The 19662-nt window shown below is 40.5% G+C and overlaps 2 protein-coding genes across 2 annotated transcripts; both read right to left on the bottom strand.

The window, feature by feature from the left end:
• Window positions 1-2819: 2819 nt before the first annotated feature.
• On the bottom strand, window positions 2820-14878 carry malt2 (MALT paracaspase 2). Its single transcript, XM_080431143.1, has 17 exons — window positions 14690-14878; window positions 13082-13255; window positions 12236-12402; window positions 11805-11935; window positions 10916-11072; window positions 10533-10720; window positions 9651-9747; window positions 9389-9439; window positions 9156-9203; window positions 8810-9013; window positions 7385-7562; window positions 7212-7286; window positions 6720-6847; window positions 5793-5942; window positions 5479-5636; window positions 4372-4512; window positions 2820-3872 (listed from the first exon to the last, which is right to left on the bottom strand). The coding sequence occupies exons 2-17, from the start codon at window positions 13216-13218 to the stop codon at window positions 3405-3407; spliced, it is 2478 nt and encodes an 825-aa protein (XP_080287269.1). The 5' UTR covers window positions 13219-13255; window positions 14690-14878; the 3' UTR covers window positions 2820-3404.
• A 526-nt stretch (window positions 14879-15404) lies between these two features.
• On the bottom strand, window positions 15405-19180 carry mrpl54 (mitochondrial ribosomal protein L54). The gene is made up of 3 exons (XM_080430365.1): window positions 19015-19180; window positions 17336-17489; window positions 15405-15975 (listed from the first exon to the last, which is right to left on the bottom strand). Exons 1-3 carry the CDS (start codon window positions 19112-19114, stop codon window positions 15843-15845), a joined length of 387 nt encoding a protein of 128 aa, XP_080286491.1. The 5' UTR covers window positions 19115-19180; the 3' UTR covers window positions 15405-15842.
• Window positions 19181-19662: the final 482 nt, after the last annotated feature.

The raw sequence follows: 19662 nt of genomic DNA, 5'->3' as shown, positions 1-19662 counted from the left end.
AGCCCGATCCGATGTTCTATGCCGTGAACCTCAACTCCATGTATACCCACATTTTGTCTCACCGCTTGTGCGAGGGGTTCTATGAAAAAATCGAACAAGGAAGGCGAAAGGCAGCACCCTTGGCGCGCTGAGCGCTGTAGATAGAATTCTTCGGACAAACTTCCATTAATTTTAATTCTCGCTGAGGGCTGTTGATATAATGATCTTATACTTTGTACCGCCTCTTTGCTAAATCCAAATCTTGTCAGCACTGCATATAAGAACTCCCAAGAGACCCGATCATAGGCCTTGTCCGCGTCAATACTTACTAATAATGCACTTGTATTCGTCCTCTGTACCTTATCTACAATGTGTATAGTTCTTCTAATACTATCATGGGTCTGGCGCCCTCTGATAAACCCAGTCTGATCTTCGTCGATCAGGTCTGTCATGAGATCTGCCAATCTTTTGGACAGAATCTTTGTATACATTTTATAATCTACATTTAAAATGGATATTGGTCTATAGCTACCACATTGCACCTTATCTCTCCCTTCTTTTAGCAAAACTGTAATTATTGCCTCTGACCATGAGGTTGGGATTTTGTGTTTTTTCAATGTCCAGTTAAAAGAAGCTAATAGTAGTGGTGCCAGCTCTTCCCTATACATTTTGTAGAATTCCGCAGGAAAACCGTCACTCCCTGGTGATTTGTTATTCTTAAATGAGCTGATTGCCTCCAATACCTCCTCCATTGTAATGCTTGCTGTTAATTTATCATTTTGTATTTTCCCAATTGAAGGCAGATCTAATTGTTCCAAATATGCTCTCATTTCTCCCTCTTCTGCTTCTTTAGGTTGTGAGTATAAGTCCTCATAATAGTTTTTGAATATTCTCTCTATTTGTTCCGGTACACATGTCAGTTCTTCTGTCTGAGGATCTCTAATTTGGCATATGTTACTCAATACCTGTTGTTTGCGTATTCGCTTTGCCAATAATTTGGTGGCCCTTGATCCAGCTTCATAATAGTTTTGTCTGAGGAACCTGTTATTTTTTTCAACTTCATCAAGTTGTGTCTCTTTTATTTTTGTTTTCAGTTCTTGCATTAGATTGTATACCGCCTCCTTTTTTGTTTTCTGATATTCCTGTTCTAGCCCCCTCAATTTGTCATTGTTTTTCCTGTAGATTTCTAACTTAGCCTTTTTTACTAATACTGATTCCACTATCAATTTTCCCCTCAGGACCGCTTTCATGGCATCCAGGACTACTGTCGGGTCCACCTCTTCATTATCATTTTCTTCTATATATCTTATTAACTCAGCTTTGATCTTCTCCCTCCTTTGCTCACTGTTCAACATTCCCATATTAAGTCTCCAGATAGTTTGACGTTTCCTGTTATTCAATCTCAATTTCAAAGACACTGGATTATGGTCTGATACATCCGCCCCTCCAATCTCGCATTCAGTAACTCTATGACTTTCATCTGTGTTTATAAAAAACTGGTCTAATCTAGAATGCACTTTATGGGCTGCAGAGTAATGTGTAAAGTCAATTACTAACGGATGAAGATATCTCCATATATCTATCAGTCCCATCTCCTCTAGTGATGTATTCACAAATTTTGCTAATTGAGTTTTCCCTCTTTTTGTACTTGACGTATCTTTTTTATCGCACAAAACCGTATTGGTATCTCCTCCACAGATCAAAATTCCATTTGATTCCAAGGCTATGATATCAAACAAGGATTTGAAAAAAATCTTATCACTTTCTGGAGGTGCATATATATTTACCAAGGTCACCGGTTCATTATCTAGTTTTCCTTTCACTATAATATACCTCCCCTCTTCTAGGACCTTTTCTATATGAACTATAATATGAATTCCTATAGCCAAATCTTTTTAATTTCTCATGTTCCGTTTTTGTTAGATGAGTCTCTTGTAGGAAATACACCTGCATTTTTTCTTTTTTCAATTTTGTCATCACTCTTTGTCTTTTTATCGGAGAATTCAGACCATTCACATTCAGTGACATTATCCCAACCACATTAGTCATCAAAATACCTCATTTCTCTTCTTGTTACATATAACCCTTGTACCTTCATCCCGTAATGTTTACAACCAGTTGTCAGTTTCATACACTTAAAACATAAAACGAAAAACACATAAATTAACTTCCAAACACGGGGTAAAACCTCCGTGACCCCTAGACCCTCATAATAGGGTGCGGGGGTAAGCCCCGTCTTGCACGGGGGCCCCCCCCTAGGCATACTAGTACTAGACCCAACCCTTGGGCTTCCCCAGCGCCTAGCCAACATCCTCTTAATGAGAAAACTCTCCGTCAGTAAGTAACAGCCCAAAAAAACAAAAAAAACAGAACAGAAACCATTTCGTTTTCATCAAAAACCTAGTTTGTAACCAAGACCCCATATTGAGTTGTATTCACAAAATAACCAGCCATTTCTATTTTACGGGTGGGTTTGTTTCTATCTACTATATTAATATGACGTCAATTTTTAACATTCTTTCCCCCTATGTATTTTACCTTCCCTCGTCATTTTCCCCTTCTTTACCCCACCCCCCACTGTCATTTCAACTCAATGTTACCTCTTGTTTTCAGCAAAAAAAGAATTCCTTATTTTCTTCTAAAACTTTTCAACTTCTCTGAAGCTCGATTCTTTGCTCCTCTCCAGAATGTCACTTTTGCCATTCATTTGTTATTGGGCATTCAATTTCAGCTATCTACAATTAATGTATATCAGGATATATGTCTGTTTCAGTTGCACTTGCTTAACAGATGGAGGATAGGATGAAGGCAATACGAATACGCAGTACATTTATGAGGTGTACCATACACATTTTATTAGTTGTCAAAACAAATGTTACTGTACCAATAGGCTATAGCATACATCTATAAATGTTTCTACAAACTAATAAGGGGTTCAGAATTACCTTACCCTTTCTGAAACTCCATAGACCCATCTTGTAAAACTATAAGATAAATAATCCTTTCACTATTTAATTTTGAGAGTAAGGTGCTCTTCAAATGAACTTTACAACAAATTAATACATAGACAGTAAGAAAACCAACAGCAAAATGGTTTAAAAGGTGAACTGCAGGCACGTCTAACAAATACTATCGTGTCAATGTTTTTCCCTTTATTTTTCCTCATTTTCTATTTTGAGTTTTGTTCGGTTGATTTATTGACAAATGAACCCTTTTCACAGCAGCCATTTTGGCAGATAAACAGAGTTGGAGGTATTAGCATTAATTGTTGGTGTATTTAATTCATTTAGGTGTTTCTGAGCAAAAGTATGAAGTTAACTGTAAAGGAGCTGTCCATGCTGGCACACATTAGCTGTGTTTACCTGTTGAAATGTCTGCTGTGAAAAGGGTATATTGAGTGATAGCCAAATTGTAGCGTGGCTCCTTTAACAAGAATGAAAATTATAAGCATTACTAAACTTGTAGTTATTGTCATCTCCTTGGCTATAAGGCAAGCTGGTGGTAAGAGGTTGAGGAGCATCGGAGTCAAACAACTCAGGACTATCAGTCTCCTCTGGGACGTTGAATTTCCTGGATGAAGTTGCAGAGGCAGTGGAGTCAGATTCTTTCACAGCCTCTGGATAATATGACCAGGTAGTTGAAGCTGAGCCGACAGATGAAGTTTCAGAATTGGGCAAGCCTGTTCCAAAGTCCTCAGTGAAGGAAGACGACTCAGGAAGGTTGAAGGAGTTTAGGTCACAGGAAGAGGCAGAAGAGGAGCGGGGCAATCTGGGTTCATGGAGGTTGAGTTTGGAAACCAAGGGTTTGCCGACTGAGATGGTTTGTTGTTCCTGGAGGTCCTCGTCCAAGTTTTTGTACCGGTAGTGAAGACAAACAGTGAACGTGAGCTCCGTCTATAAAGAGAATAGGAAGCAAAATGTTTTCCTTGGCATAAGTGATATGTGATGACACAAAGAACAATTACATAATGCTAAAAATAGCTAGTGTACTTTGCTTTTACATGACAGGCCTCACAAGCTGGTATGTAGCTGGTTTGTGGGATGATTAGGCCTGCTAACCTAATGCTGCCTGTTGTAGGTGAAAAGGTCCTGGTTTATTTCTTGATACTGACAGTGCCAACTGCCCCTTGTGTACACTGTGACATCCTCTGTGTTAACTCTGCGAGAGTAGGATCCATTTGGTTCCATTTGCACACTTTCAGAGTTTTAAATGAACACTCAGGATTTTACAGTGTTTACTATACTGTATAATGTACCTTCCGACTCCAGGATTGGGAATTGTCACGCAACTCATACTCACGTTGGTTGGAATATGTCTCAGTTTCTGTGCCTATAGCCTTGTAAAAATAGCCCATGCACACAGAGACCAGATAGTCAAACATAAATGACTAACCTTGAGTCTCTGCAGGCTGATGAGGCGAGTGTAGAGGCTGGGGACCTCTGGTGACGGCAGGTTGACCATGGTAGGCAGTAAACTACAGCCTGCTTCAGCCAAGCTCTCCTGGTTGCTCTTTTTCAGATCAACAGCTGGACCCTGCCAAAGCATTTCATGTTATCATTTCTAATCTGGCACAAGTAACCAGGGGTCTATATGGAGAGTGAGAATCCAAGGAATCCAGGGGGAAAACAATTATTGTATGAGCTTACGGTTCAAGAGTTATTGGCCAAAATGTTAAGTGGGCTGTTGTAGCACCACCATGAGGCCGATGTAAAAACAATTAGGTGGAGGTTCTTCCTAAGCCTACTCAACTGTGAGTGTGCGTTCAAAGTTTCACAGTAATCAGGAGCTGCGTTCATGATTTGTGGCATTTTGCGCAAAACAAGCCACGCCTGCAAAGTTTGGAAGGCAATCATAGCCAATTGGAATGAAATATGAGAACTCTGACAGATATGTCTTGATCACATGACTGCAATTGTGTAAGGTTTGGACAAAATCTGTAGGAGTAATATAAAAAAATGGGTTTTTGCAAAAATCGGCCTCAAGGTGGCACTATAACAGGCCGATGTGAAAAATTTGGGGCAGAGGTTCTGCTCTGGTCTCAAGGGAGTGTGTGTGCAAAGTCACAGACACACAGACACAGACACACACACACACACACACACACACACACACACACACACACACACACACACACACACACACACACACACAGATGGACGGACACACACAGATGGACACACACACACACACACACACACACACACACACACACACACACACACACACACACACACACACACACACACACACACACACACACACACACACACACACACACACACAGATGGACGGACACACACAGATGGACGGACGGACAGGGACAAAAACATAGTCTCTGGTCACTGCCTTATATTACAGGGGATAAACCTGTTTATGCCCAAAAGTGCTAGAAAGGTATACCGCATTCTATTTTGCTTCTTAAGACAAGTCACTGGGCCATGAGCAACACATCGAGGAAGAGGTCTTAAATATTTTTACATATTCAGCTAACCAACATACTTCAGAAAAGTCTGTTAGCTGAGCAGAGCAGGACATGATATTCTTAGGCGTCTCCAGTATCCGAGTGTAGATGATCATGATGTTGGAGAACTCTGCAGCAAAACCCAGCTGAACCTTCACTCCACAGTCAAACTGTAGATTACGGCTCTCAGGTAGAACTATGAAGACAGGGTGCATTTATTCAGTGTGGCATCATAGACCTTATACTAAATTCAAATGGCATATACATGTGCTCAAACTCCAGTTTGACAATGCATGCTTAACTCTATGCAAATGAAATGCAACAAAAGCAGTTAATTTTGGATAAACAGTACCATGTGCAATGGCCCACTGTAAGTTCCGTGCTGATGTGGCTGCAGGACAGTCAGAGCACCTTATCTGGTCAGTGAGTGTACGTCGCTCAGACAGATTACTGCGTAGCTCCAGAGCCTGTCTCCCTCGTGCGATGCTACAGTGACCCATGTCTGGTAAAAGTGAAAAACGATTAATACAGTACTTACTACATTATACACAAATCATAGAGTATTTCCGTTTAATAACCCTACTGAAATACCTCATAGCATTGGAGATGAACAACAATAGTTGATCGGTTAATGTTGTTGCAGATCACGGTCATGCAACATGACCTAGCTGGAGTATTGCCTATTGTAGGCCGAGTTGTAGCTTTCATATACCGGTATAGTCCGGTAACTGTGTGAATTAATGATTATAATAGGAAGGCGCCGACCTATACAGGTCGGCGCCTTCCTATTATAATCATTAATTCACACAGTTACCGGACTATACCGGTATATGAAAGCTACAACTCGGCCTACAATAGGCAAGTCGTTCCATTTATACTGCAATGCGGCACAAAGGTTATGCGAAGCTCAGCCAATCAGTTAAGCCGACCGGTCGGGCTAGCCAATCAGGGACTTATACCGGCTTAGTGGCACAAACGTAATGTGACGCTCCACCAATCCATGAAGCCGACGGTTTGGGTTGGCCAATCGGGGAAGTTGATGCATACAATCTCCCAAACACACCAAGAATTCCTTCCTCTTTCTCAGACCCGCAGGCCGATAGATACAGATATTCGTGATGTTTCGGTTCCCGGAAACTGTTGGTCCGTCTGAATTACCAGTCGGCTCAGCACACCTCATGTGACACGTATGCCAAGTTTGAAACCGAACGGTTGGACACACACACACAGATTCTGTGAATTATAGTATAGAAGATAGATATTGTAATGTAGAACATACCTTCAGCCACCCTGTCTAACATGACAGTGACCTTTTCATCCTCTCTGAGACGCTTTTTGAGGAAGCTTATGAAGATACCATTGGACAGGTCATCTCTTTTCACCTCATATGCTTCTGCATCCACACACCTAAATATCCATACAGTAAACAAGACATTTCAATTGTCCATTTATTTGTAATGTGTTTTAGAGAAGTACTCTGTGTAATATAATTCTTTGTGTATGGTAAATGAGATGCTTGAAGAAGGTCTATTGACCGAAACGTTGCTTAAATAAAGTTGTCCCTATTGTGCAAGTGTAGACAGTGTGCGGATCATTTTATTTTATTCTATTATTTATTATGTTTGATCCCTGCCTACGCACCCGTCTCTGAGCTGATCAGGTGTGCACAAGACCTTGTTGTTTCCTGTATGGTAAATGAGAAAGTATTTCACTGCCTCCCTACCATGCAGCACAGTGTCTGGAGTAATGTCTCAGAGGATCAATAACTTACGTAGCATATCCAAACACTATGTTGGCTGTCACTTTCAGTGGCCGTGATTGAGTAATGGCATCATCGTTTAGGTTCCTAATAAAGAGAATGAACATAGAGCGTCATTTTTTTATACAGGAGGAATAATAGGAATATGTAAGGCTTCATTCACAATTTAAGAACATTCATAATACCTTTTGCGACACATGTCCAACAGGAACACATTGAGTCCAGTTTCTTTTTCCTGCATCTTCTGAAGTACACTCTGTACACAGAGGCAGTGTTCAGATGTAAAGGAGGCAGGTGCATCAATAGGTACCATGAAGCTGTTGCCATAGTTCTCATAACCATGGCCAGCAAAGTACAGCAAGCCTGATGGGCAGGGACACCGAAGAAGGGAAACATGCAGATTACCATAAAATACTCATTGTACATTTCAACCTTAAATTACCATATTCCACAGTGTTTATTTAATTTGTTAATCTGTATCATCATTTTGTAAAAGTGTCATAACAGGACACCCCTCTTGTTAGATTCTCACAAATGTCACAGGGCTGTAAATAGTTTCATACAAATCAATTTAGTTTGAGAATAAAATGTTATCAGGAGGACAGTTATTCTAATCTATAGCGTTAAATACAGCTGAATGAAATGGTAAAAAAAAAAAAAACTAGCATAGCCCAAGCCTAGCCTAGGTGGTGCTGGTGAAATCGAGTCTTCAACCCAAACACAGGAATAAGTAAGCTTTGCCGAGCCATGAGGCTCATAGGGCAGGAGCCTATCTCCTGTTTCTGTAGCGTGAGGCAGCTTGATGTACAAGTACACCCCCTGGACATGACGCTAGTATGTTGCAGGGACTTACCCCCAATGCAACCGTTCATGCTGAGTGCCAAGCATGCAGGGAGGCATGGGGTCCCATTATTAGAGTCTTTGGTATGACCCGGCCAGTAGTGATGAGCGGGACGACCCGTAACCCGAGTCAGGATTTCAGAGGCAATTATGCGGGTTGCGGGTGAGCAGGTCAGCCGCTCTCACGCAAAAAAAAACAAAACTATTTTGAACAACATGCTTGTTTATTTAGCCCATGACAATGTTGTGCTACTGTAGACATTCAAAGCGACTTTGGGTACTTAAAAGAGCGCTATATAAATCTGAGCTGTTATGATGATGATTATCTTTTTTTTTCCACCGCGGGTCGCGGGCGGGTTGAGCCATAGATTTATATATGGGTTCGCGGCGCGAGTTGAGGCGGGTTGGGTTCCGTGGCGGGGCGGGGTGGGGCGGGTCATGAAAAAACCCGACCCGCACATCACTACCGGCCAGGGAGGGATCGAACCCCGACCTCCCAGTCTCAGGGCGGACACTCTAACCACAAGGCCACTGAGTTGGTCTTTGCCCAGGAATGCTGTCGGGAAAATGTGGGTCTAAAGCTACTTCCCAGATTTTTTATTTGAGTAAAGGCTTTCTTAGGAATTAGAATCAAAACCAGCAAATGTCTGATGAGTCAGGGACTGTAACGCAAATCTCTTTTTGAAAACCAATAAAGATAAATATGATGCTGGAATAACATATACATTTCAACGAGTTGATTAATTAATCAAAATGGTTTGGGTACCAACCATAAACTCCTTTGTCTAGCAGTAAGAGGAACTCTGTCACTGCACTGTGCATCTCCTGACAGTTGAGGTCCAACAGGGACACCACCTTGAAGTCCAGCTGTCTGAAGAGGTTGGTCAGCTCATGAACATCAGCCATGGGCGCACAAAGCGGTGTGTGATAGCGATAGTTCATGTTGCCTATCAGGAGAGCCACTTTGTCTGTGGCTGTGGAGGGGAATTAAGGACAGACTGATCAAGCAAATTGCCCACTGAATACTTTATTTACTATAATAGATCATGATTCTTTGGAGATAGATCTTTACAGTGTCCAAAGGTTTTTTGTTTTGTTTTTCTGTTGAAAACTCACCATAGAAACTAGTTTTATGCCTGGCAGCCTTGGCAGGGTTAGGGCTGGCTGAGGTGACAAACAAAAAGCACACAACATTTGTATCATTACAAAACAGCCCATGATATATTGTCATTATATCACAGCTAAGTTGTTCATACACAGATATACATAGAGAAAACAAACAAACAGAAAGAGGTGATCACTGATACGTTATAGAAAGAGGAAGTGGGGAACAATGGTTCCAGGAATACCTTCGCGATGATCAACTTCTGACCAGTCATCATCACTGATAGAGCTGGGGCCTGAGAAAAATAAAGAAAAAATAAAGGAAAACAACAACAACAACAACAACCAGTAAGTAAAGCAGAATGTTAATGACTTGAATTTAATGTACAGTGTACTACAAGTACACAAGTAAATGGTATGGTAGGAGCAAACAGATGACAGAAGTTCTATTAAGAACATCAAGCAACTTATACAGATATACAGATATATACTGTATACGTATATTACCAATGTGGACTTGGACGGTATCACTCCATGTCTCATGGTATAGGTTGAACACCCTGCAGCTGTACTGTCCTCTGTTTGCCGTGGTCACACAAGGGATCTACAAGACATGAATCACATAAAACAATGCAGTCCATCGATGAAGCATGGGCTACAAAAACACCAATTCAATTGCTTGCTATAAATGTGTTTTGTAGGTCTAATATGAGCAAAGAAAATGACAATTTAAGGTAAGCATTGGCCAGTGAAAGGGGTGAAAGGTGATGCATTCACCACTCTCAATGACTATTTAATCTATCGCTGTCAAAAAAGAGTAAATGCCTTCTTAAAGGGGAAGCGACTGACGCCCCAACTAATTCTAAATTTTCATTGAGAGGCAGATAGGGAAATGTGGGCAATCTGACAGGCGCAAGCGGCAAGCGGGTACAATTCTGTGAAACTGTCACGCCTGCTTGCTGCCAAAGTTTAAATGTGTTTAACCTTTTTCTACATGAACCATAGAAACGCATCTATTCACATGAGGATTTACACAGTTTGATCTTATGGATCTAAGCAAATACGCGGTGTCGCTCCCCGTGTGAAAAGCCCTTAAGGCTGGCCGCAGTAGGGCCCAAGGGCCAAATCTAGCCATGCACAAAGTTTTGGTGACAGTGATACAGTATTATATTTAATTTTTTAGGGTGCTTTTGACATACTTGCTTATTACGGGCCATACTTACACAAGAACTGCTTATGTAGATCAATAGCTACTTGTTTGTACTTGTTTTTTCTACGCAATCTATTTCCAAATCATATCCCACAAATTACATTCATGCTGAGTTAAATGAACACTCAGCATTTGATGCAGACACATCCATTGTGTTCTATATGTCACAGAATACATACCCTGAGTGTGCCCTGTTTGTGCTGTGACATGGGCTCCATGTTGTGGTACCACTGATACTGGGCAGGGGGGTTGGCGTCTGCGGAACACTTCAGGAACAGAGTGTCCCCCTCAGACAGTGTCTGGCTCTGAGGCTGACAGACAACATGCAGACCACTCACTGATCCTGGAAACAGACTGCTGCTGCAGCCTGGAACGAGAAACAGAACTGAGTAGATGAACAGAGCACAGAGAGAGACACAGACAGACAGACAGATAGAGAGGGAGACAGATAGAGAGGGAGACAGAGAGAGAGAAAGAGATTTTGCGAGAGGGAAGTGTAGAGAGAGAATAATAAAGAAGAGAACATCTTCAATCCTTCCCTCTAGTCTACACAGAACAGTACCTGGACTGGTGTCTGCGTTGTGGAGGAAGCGGACTTGGGCCCATTGTGAGAAGATGCAGTGCTCTCCATAGTTGACCCTACAGATATAGTGGCCCACGTGCAATGGGGACAAAGGGCAGAGGACCAATTCTGGAGCACTTCCAGTGCCACCCAATATCTACAAAAAACAACCAAAAACCATCTTTACATCATAACATCAACATGCATACATATTGACAAAATATGTGTTGTATGTATTCATATGGCCAACTACGGTAAGTTAGTTTGTGGCAAAAAAAAAGGTCAAATAAAAAAGACCATAACATTATACAAATTATGAAGAAGAGGAAGAAGAAGTGAAGAGGAAGCTAATTTATTTTCCAACGATAGCAGTGAAAGACTAAAGGTAATTTTATTCCCCTTAACATGTCTGAACTTCTCTTTATTTAAAAATAACACAAAGAAGAGATTACAGTATGTGTCACATCACAGGTACAGGTAATATAATACTAGTGTTTCATTGTATTATTACATATAATGTGTGTACCATTCTTCTACAAGCTAACCTGTGTCTTCTGGGTTGATAAAATGAAAATATAGGATTTATTACAAGTGTATGGTTGACTATGCATACTATTGTAAGGGTTGTGTCTTGAGTCTTATTATACGTATATTATACGTATATATTTTTGTCAATGTGTGGGCCTTCTCTGTTTATACTGGATAAATGTATTATAATACATGTCAAAAAAGTTGAACTTGAATATGTCATGATTAGTTAATTTGCTATTTGACAATTCCTGTGTGGTATAGAAATTAGACCCTCTATTTATGAGTTAGAAGCTGACCTGGTATTTGTGTGTGCTTCGCTTCATTGTATTACATTTCAGCTTCATAAAATGTAACTGACCTCCTCCTTGCTTCTGAACCACTGGTAACTCAGCCCAGGTGGACCGCAAGCTTTACATGTCAACAACACCCTGCCTCCCTCTGAAACCTGCTGGGATTGTGGCTGTACAGTGATACAAATCTGCTCTGTCACTGTACACACACACACACACACGCACACGCACACGCACACGCACACACACACACACACACACACACACACAAAACATGAAGTATTCAATTTCCAACAGACAAGAGAATCAATCAATGCTTAACTTCTTCATTGGTGACTAACAGCTGCTGAGTGCTTTTACATTTGATAATTAAAGTACATTTTGATAGCTTGATGATTTGCTAGGTTAGGGCCCATTACTTCTTTGAAAGTGGAGTTAATCTGATCAATTTACGTTTTCGGTGTGGCACCAGCACCAGTTGTGTATGGTGCATACCAACCTGTGGTAGTCAGGTATTGCACAGCCCCCTGCTGGTCGATCTTCTTCAAACAGTGGAGTAGGAAGCCCACGGAGCAGGAGCGGTCAGCTAACCTGGCCAGAAGGTAACGTCCTGGACTGCCAGTAGGATTCAACACCTGGAGGGAGCAGCTGGTCAGCTCATTCTCACTGCAGGGAAAATAATCAATGGAGAAAATGTGTTCATTCTCATGATTTATTTCGTTTTCTTTACCTTTCTGAATCTAAGGAATGAAATAACTCAATAATACATTTTAATAACGTTTATGTCCCCTCCCGTTCCCTCAGGTCCAGTGAAGCCAACCTCTTGGAGGTCCCCCACGCCAAGTACCATACCTGTGGGGACAGGGCTTTCTCTGTTGTTGCTGCCCCCTCCCTCTGGAATGCAATTCAATTACATTTTTCAATTCAAGGGAGCTTTATTGGCATGAGAAAACACGTTTGCATTGCCAAAGCAAGTGTCACAATATAATTGCACTCTCCAACCATTACAATAATGCTCTCTCCCTCCCCTCTATCAAAACCTCACTCAAATCTAAACCCACCTTTTCAGCTTTTAGCTTTTTCCAGCTGAAGTCTATTTAAGATGTCTCTCCAACCCATGTTTACCATTTTATCGATTTTAATCTAGCACTTTATTGTTTTAGTTTTTTTTTAAATTAAAGTTGGCTCCTTCCTTTTCTTTATGTAAAGCGACTTTGGGTACTTAGAAAAGCCCTAGATAAATCTGAGCTATTATTATTATTAATAAGCCTTATTTCAAGTATGACAGTTAATGTCACTTTACACAATATGAAATATGATATGTATGTCGGCATCGTGTACCCACCTGCAACGGAATCGAGGTTGTTCGGTCACTACATTAGCCAGCTGTCTCCATCCGCAGGTGGGGTTGTCCAGCATCTCTGCCAGCTTGCCCAAAGCCCTGTCACCCAGACTCCCAATGATCTGGTTCCAGTCCCCCATCTTCACCTAAGGGTCGCTGTCCCGTCCCGTGTTTAGGCTACAGAGATTCAAATAAGATTACATTGAAATGGTTCACACACGCAATCCAAGATTCCCCTCACGTCTCGAGTGTGAGTTCATCATTACTCGGGTGCCAGTCACGACCAATGATTGACACAGTGATGACACTTGACACAAAACAGTGGACACATTGTTGCAACAACATTCACTTGTTGACTATAGCGCGACTGGCAGTGGTTGAAAGTAACTAAGTACATTTACTCAAGTACTTTACTTAAGTATAATTTCTGAGGTACTTTTACTTTACAGGAGTATTTCCAATTTTCTATACTTTTACTTCTACTCCATTACATCTCAGAGACAAATATTGTACTTTTACTCCACTAGAATTATTTAGTTAAGTTAGTTACTTGTTACTTTGTAGAGTTGAATTATTATTACAAAACATACATTAACCACGTCAGCCCTATATACATTTTGGCCATTTGAAAATAGCCCTTATGTAGATCTGCTATTTTCAAAATATTTTATATATAATTATACATTTCAAAATTTGCGAAATGGGCCATTCTGCATAATGAGTAGTTTTTACCTTTGGAAGTACCAAAGGTAAAAACTACTACTACTAAGTACATTTTGATACCAATCATTTTGTACTGTTTACTCAAGTAAATTTTGAATTCCGGACTTTTGCTTGTAACAGAGTATTTCTACATTGCAGTATTACTATTGATACTTTTACTTTAAAGTTAAAAATGTGAGTACTTTTTCCACCACTGCTTGTTGACTACCGCGACAGGTACGCATTCTTCAAGGTTTAGTTTAGTAGTAAACGTGTAGTGTGGGACAGTAGGTGGTTAATAGTTGCTGACACTTTAAAAACAAAACAAAACACCTGATAGGCTTAAACACTGTTTCCCAAACACATTTTTATGGGTCACAACGAGTAAATATACCTTTATTTTTTGTTTCCTAGATTTAGTTTTTAATTATTATTTCAAAACATTTAAAAAATCCACCTTTTCCATGAATTAAAAACATTAAAAGATTTTTCAAAATAATTTAATTAACGAATAAAAACAAATCCACAATCTATAGATTAGAATTTAGAAAACAAACGCTCAAGAAGCAGTGAAAATAGCCGACCTACAAGCTCACAACGCGTCTCATCGCGACGCGTTGTGAGCTCGTAGATTTTCACTAGCTTGGGTCCTGCGGGGGGAGACATCAAATTTCTCTTTTGGGTCACGGACTAAAAAGTTTGGGAACCAATGACCATTTAGGCTAAAACATTCGCAACACCTAAAACTTTTCCATATCAGCAATATTGGTCAAACACTAACAACGGCTGTATAATAAAACATAGGTTATGGTAACGTTATTATAGCAGGTTATAGTAGCAGGTTGTCGTAGCCTACACCGCTTCCGGTATGAAGTTAATCATTTGTGTGACAACACCGATTATACTCACCAACTCTTCACTGATGACTGTACTTGCAGAACGATTACGATATATAGTCGATTAGAGCGTGACTGTGAACAAAGTAACACGTATAGGAACGTTAGATGTGCACATCATCCCACTTCATCTTCATTAGGCTGGCAATCTTACATTATTTTGTCAGACGTTTTTGCTTCACATTTCGGTTCCTCATTTCTGCTGGCATGCCGGATCAATCATTTGCATAATGCGTTGCCCTACCTACTGTCACCGTGCAGTTCTTTTTCACCTGGCTGCACCAACAGAACAGTGGGGGGGGGGGGGGGGGGGGGTTGTACTTATAAGTAAAAGTATCAATATTGCAATGTAGAAATACTACAGTATAAGTTCGGTAATCAAAATTTACTTGAGTAAAAGTACAAAAGTAAAAGTACTCGTTATGCAGAATATAATCTAATAACATAATCTAATAATCTAAATCTACAAAATAACAAGGAACTAAAGTTTTTAAACAATTGTAGTGGAGTAAAAGTACAATATTTGCCTCAGAGATGAAGTGGAGTAGAAGTAAAAGTATAAACAATTGGAAATACTCCACTAAAGTTCAAGTACCAGTACTTGAAATTCAAGTACAGTACTTGAGTAAATTACTTTGCACCACTGCAACAGAATTACACCAAACTCGGCATGCTAATCTCTCTCTGAGAAAGTTTTATACAACAAAAATGTCCAGTGAAAGCCATGGGATATTTAACATTTCTATTTATTTACAATAAGTAAAGAAAACTTGAAATGTGGCAATACTTTTTTCCTTCTTTTTTTTGAATCATCAACAGTACATGCCTTTCTTTAAAATGAGAGATAACAGAAGAATACAAAAACATGTTTTAATAACAATGTATTCTACACAGTTCTTTAATAAAAAGAAAGCACAAAGCCACAAATTCAGAGAGACAAATAAGCTTCCTTTCAGCCTTCAGTAGCCCCCAACCAGTTACTAAATATCCAATGCATGGGGGTACCATTGAGTATTTTTGATGCTTTAAATCGACCCACTGTACAAACACAGGGTGGTCTGAGAGTCTGTAAATCTGAAACTTGACAGTGGTTTACAATATACACTGAGTCGGGTAATTCAGTCTGTGAAGTCACTGAGGCGTTCATTTTCTGGTCCAGTGAAGGCCTATATCTTCTTTCCTTTATGTAGCCTGTTGAAGCGCCACATATTCTCCTTCCTCAGAACCTTCCAATATTCCCTGTCGTCTTGCTCCAGCTCATGCAGTTTCTTAGGAAGTCCCAAGTTTATTTGGAAAAGCCTGGGGAGGAAGAAGACACAGAAGGGGGAAATCAAATAACATACAGTCAAACTATTCAAATGGGGGTGTAATTTACTTGTCACTTTGATGTGACTAATTGAATAACTTTCAATACCTGACTCATGGGAATTGAACATGAAAAGTGTAATTCCCTGGCCTAGAATGATCATGTGCCATAAAGTGTTTGTGATGAGTTAAGGATATAGGTTTATGGTCACCGCCAGGCCAAGACCATGTTTTCGGCCTTGTCCATCCGTTCGTCTTTCCGTCTGTCAGTGAGCAGCTAAACTGCATTTTTTGTTACTACTCCTACAGATTTTCTCCAAATGCAAATCGGTATACATAATCTCTGTAGTCATGTGATCAAGAGGTTATCTGTCAGGTAATTATCTGCCCGTTTTGAACAAAATACCACACAACATGAATGCAGTGCCAGATAGCTGGGAAACTTAGCACGCACAGTCCCACTAAGCCCAGGAAGAACCTCCATTCCAACTTCTTCAAATCTCCTCATGGTGGCACTACAACAGCCCACTTCACGTTTTAGCCTATAACTCTTGAACTGTAGGTTGTACAATCACTACATTTTCCCCCATGATTCCTTGGATCATGATGAAACTTATAGCCCCCGTTTGTAGTGGATTACATTTTCTGCCTTAGTGCGCTTTCTTCAAAACACACTTTTTGCTACTACTCCTACAGATTTTGTCCAAAACTCGCAGAAATCTGTACAAATTATTTCCGGGGCCATCATGTGTCAAGATGTACCAGTCAGATCCCATTCCAAATTGGTGACGACTGCCTTTCAAAGTTTGCGGGCCCTGGGTAGGCAACCCCGCCTGACGGAGACCTGTGCTCTGAGGAGCACACTTTCCTAGTTTTTTTTTCATGTTTTTAGCCGTTATCATTTAGGCCTTATGCATTTCGTATTTTCATGCTGCCCCCTGAAAGTTATGAAATGTACATTTTTTTGAATCTTTATTAGCTCAATCAATTCTTAAAGCCTCCATGGACAGAATTGCATGGTATTATCAAGGTATACAGTATATACTGTACATCTTCATGTCATTCTTCTTTGTACAACCCTTAATGTTTTGCAGTTACAGAATACATAAGAATAGCAATAAATAAAAGAGAACAAGTCAGATAACAGGACAACAAAATCAATGTAAAATGACATATTTTTCCTTCAAAAGATTTATTCATCTTGAAAGGCTTGATGAGGCAGATATTGAATTAAACAAACGAGGAGAGTAAAAGTAGAGACATACAGTACTCGAGGTGCTAGTACTGTATGTCTCTACTTTGACTAAAGTCTAGTCTAGCATATCATTTGATAGAGATACCATACTCTTCTTACCACTCTGGGTATTCCTCAGGGGGCTTCAACTGAGGGTCTTCTCCCTGCTTAAAGATGTTTACTCCTACGGCATAAGATGTGAGCTTCACAGGGTCTTTACACACCTCTGGGCCTTGAAGTTCTTCTTTGGCCATGCCTTTCCCCTTTTTGGACACTGGGAGAGAGAGGGAGTAACGAGTTGTAACAATGGCACACTTCATATCAGTCAGTCCATGATGGAAAATAAATGGTGCGTTAATACAGCGCCGTACAATATGCATTACATTCACACACCGACGGCAGAGGAAACCATGTAATTAAGACACCAACTCAGGGGGAGCCCGGGATCGAACTGGGAACCTTCCTCGCATCCGTTTTCCCAAACCTCTACCTCCTGAGCTACTGAACTCCTATATCTAGTTGAAACACTGATAATCGGCTGGTTGTTTAGAACCGGGCTCAAGAGCCACTGAGAGGCCTAGCTGGTTTGTACGGCCAGCCAGTCGTCCTGGTACTCTGTATAGGGTCAAGATGATCTTCGAGCGTCGCTGAGTACACTGGGTTGTCTAATGAGCTAATCCTGCTTGGGTCGATGTTGGTTACTCTGGAAGGGTTAAGACTGAGTCTAATGCCGATGATGAGAGTAGTCTCAACCCTGACATCCGGCTTGTTTTATACTACTGGGGGTGGCTCCTGACATCACGGCGGTGATGTCAGGTGGTGTCAGGCATACCCATATATGGAGCTGGCTATGTCCGTCATGCCCAAACCGGGGACTATGATGTCAGTCCTGGATGGTTCCGGTTATCTCCATATATGGGGTTTCTAGAAGGAGTGTTCTGATGTCAGAGCTAGGTATGTTTTAGGAATCTCCCTTTCTAGCTATTCTATACTGTCAGGCTTTGTCTCCATTTATGGGGATAGGCGAGTACGGGTGAGTATGCCCCGAATGTTCGTAACACTAGTACTTTATTGATACTTCAGAAGGTTTGTGTGAGGGGCTGACCCAATTTTCGACGTGGCTTTCAATACATAGAATATTATCTTGCTATATTGCTTGTGATGTGCAGTTGTGCGCCTATGTTTAAAATCGGATATAGGATAGGCGTGCACTAGGGAATCTGAATTGTAAAATAGAATTGTATTTTGTCCAAAAAAAAATATATATATATACTTAAGTAATGGAAAGTATACATGATGTGAACATGCACGGTACATCATTATCAGACTTAATTTTATCCTTCAACTTCTTTATGCCCCAAAATGACTGGATATACAGGTTTTGTGGCAATTTGTAGTTTTTGTAGAAATATTAGACCTTAATTGTCAAATGTTTAATCATGTATACTTTACTTAAAAACATTTTCCAAATATGTATATATATTTTTTTAACATTTTGGAAAAAATAGCCACTCTTCCTTGGTGCCCACCTATCCCGTTACCATACAATCACCCCCAGTCTGCTCAATAAGGATTTTGTCAATAATCAGATTTGCCAACTATCCAAAAGAGATGGGACATTATCTAACGACCATGGTTAGGTTAAATGCACACAATAAATATCGTCTATATTGTGTAGACGATATAAGGCAATAGTTTGAGTATGCAGTCAGTGTACACACTGTTTTTCACCACAGAATACGTTTCAAACAAGGAGAGGCAAGAGGATTGAATCCATAACATAGAGGACATGTCCTTACCAACTTTCTTCGCGTATCCACATGCCGGAACTCTGAACGCCGTTGCTGTGTTGGTTGTTGTTTGCAATGCTGTCCGAAATAAACGGTTATACGCCGACATAGTTACTTAAATACCTAACAAAATACACAGATAGCATGCGTTTGTTTGACTTTCATGCGTTTTACTTCCCGGTCATCTCTTCGTTATATGTTGGATGCCGGCCGCTTTGTCTGATATTGTTTGTTGCCCCCTCTGGATGGGGGGCGCACTACAACCTGTCTATGACCAACCAGGGTTGCCATGTCTGCTTATTATAAGCGACGTTGGGCTTGTTTTTCTGTTGAGGTTTTTGGGGCTTATTTTCTAGTAACTAAAGTGTAGTTGCTTATTTGGGCTTGTTTCCTAATGTTGTTTAAACCAGTGGTTCTCAAACATTTTCATGTCAAGGACCCCCAAATTAACATTTTGTCCATGTTAATTTTGACACATACAAATATTTTGTGCCAGGGACGCCCATTTTGTCACTTTCCCCCCTCAAGATTCTTTAGAAAACAGCTGGGACCCCCTTACCAGATTATCTGTGTTCAAATGATTGAAACAATATTCAAAATGTGTCACTCCCCTTTCACTTTTGTGAAAATAGCAGATCTACAAGCTCACATTCGGCT

Source organism: Gymnoscopelus braueri (assembly GCF_963280865.1).
Source record: "Gymnoscopelus braueri genome assembly, chromosome: 6".
Lineage (NCBI taxonomy): Eukaryota > Metazoa > Chordata > Actinopteri > Myctophiformes > Myctophidae > Gymnoscopelus > Gymnoscopelus braueri.
The sequence above is the reverse complement of the archived record's forward strand: the minus strand, read 5'-3'. Positions and strand labels throughout refer to the sequence as shown.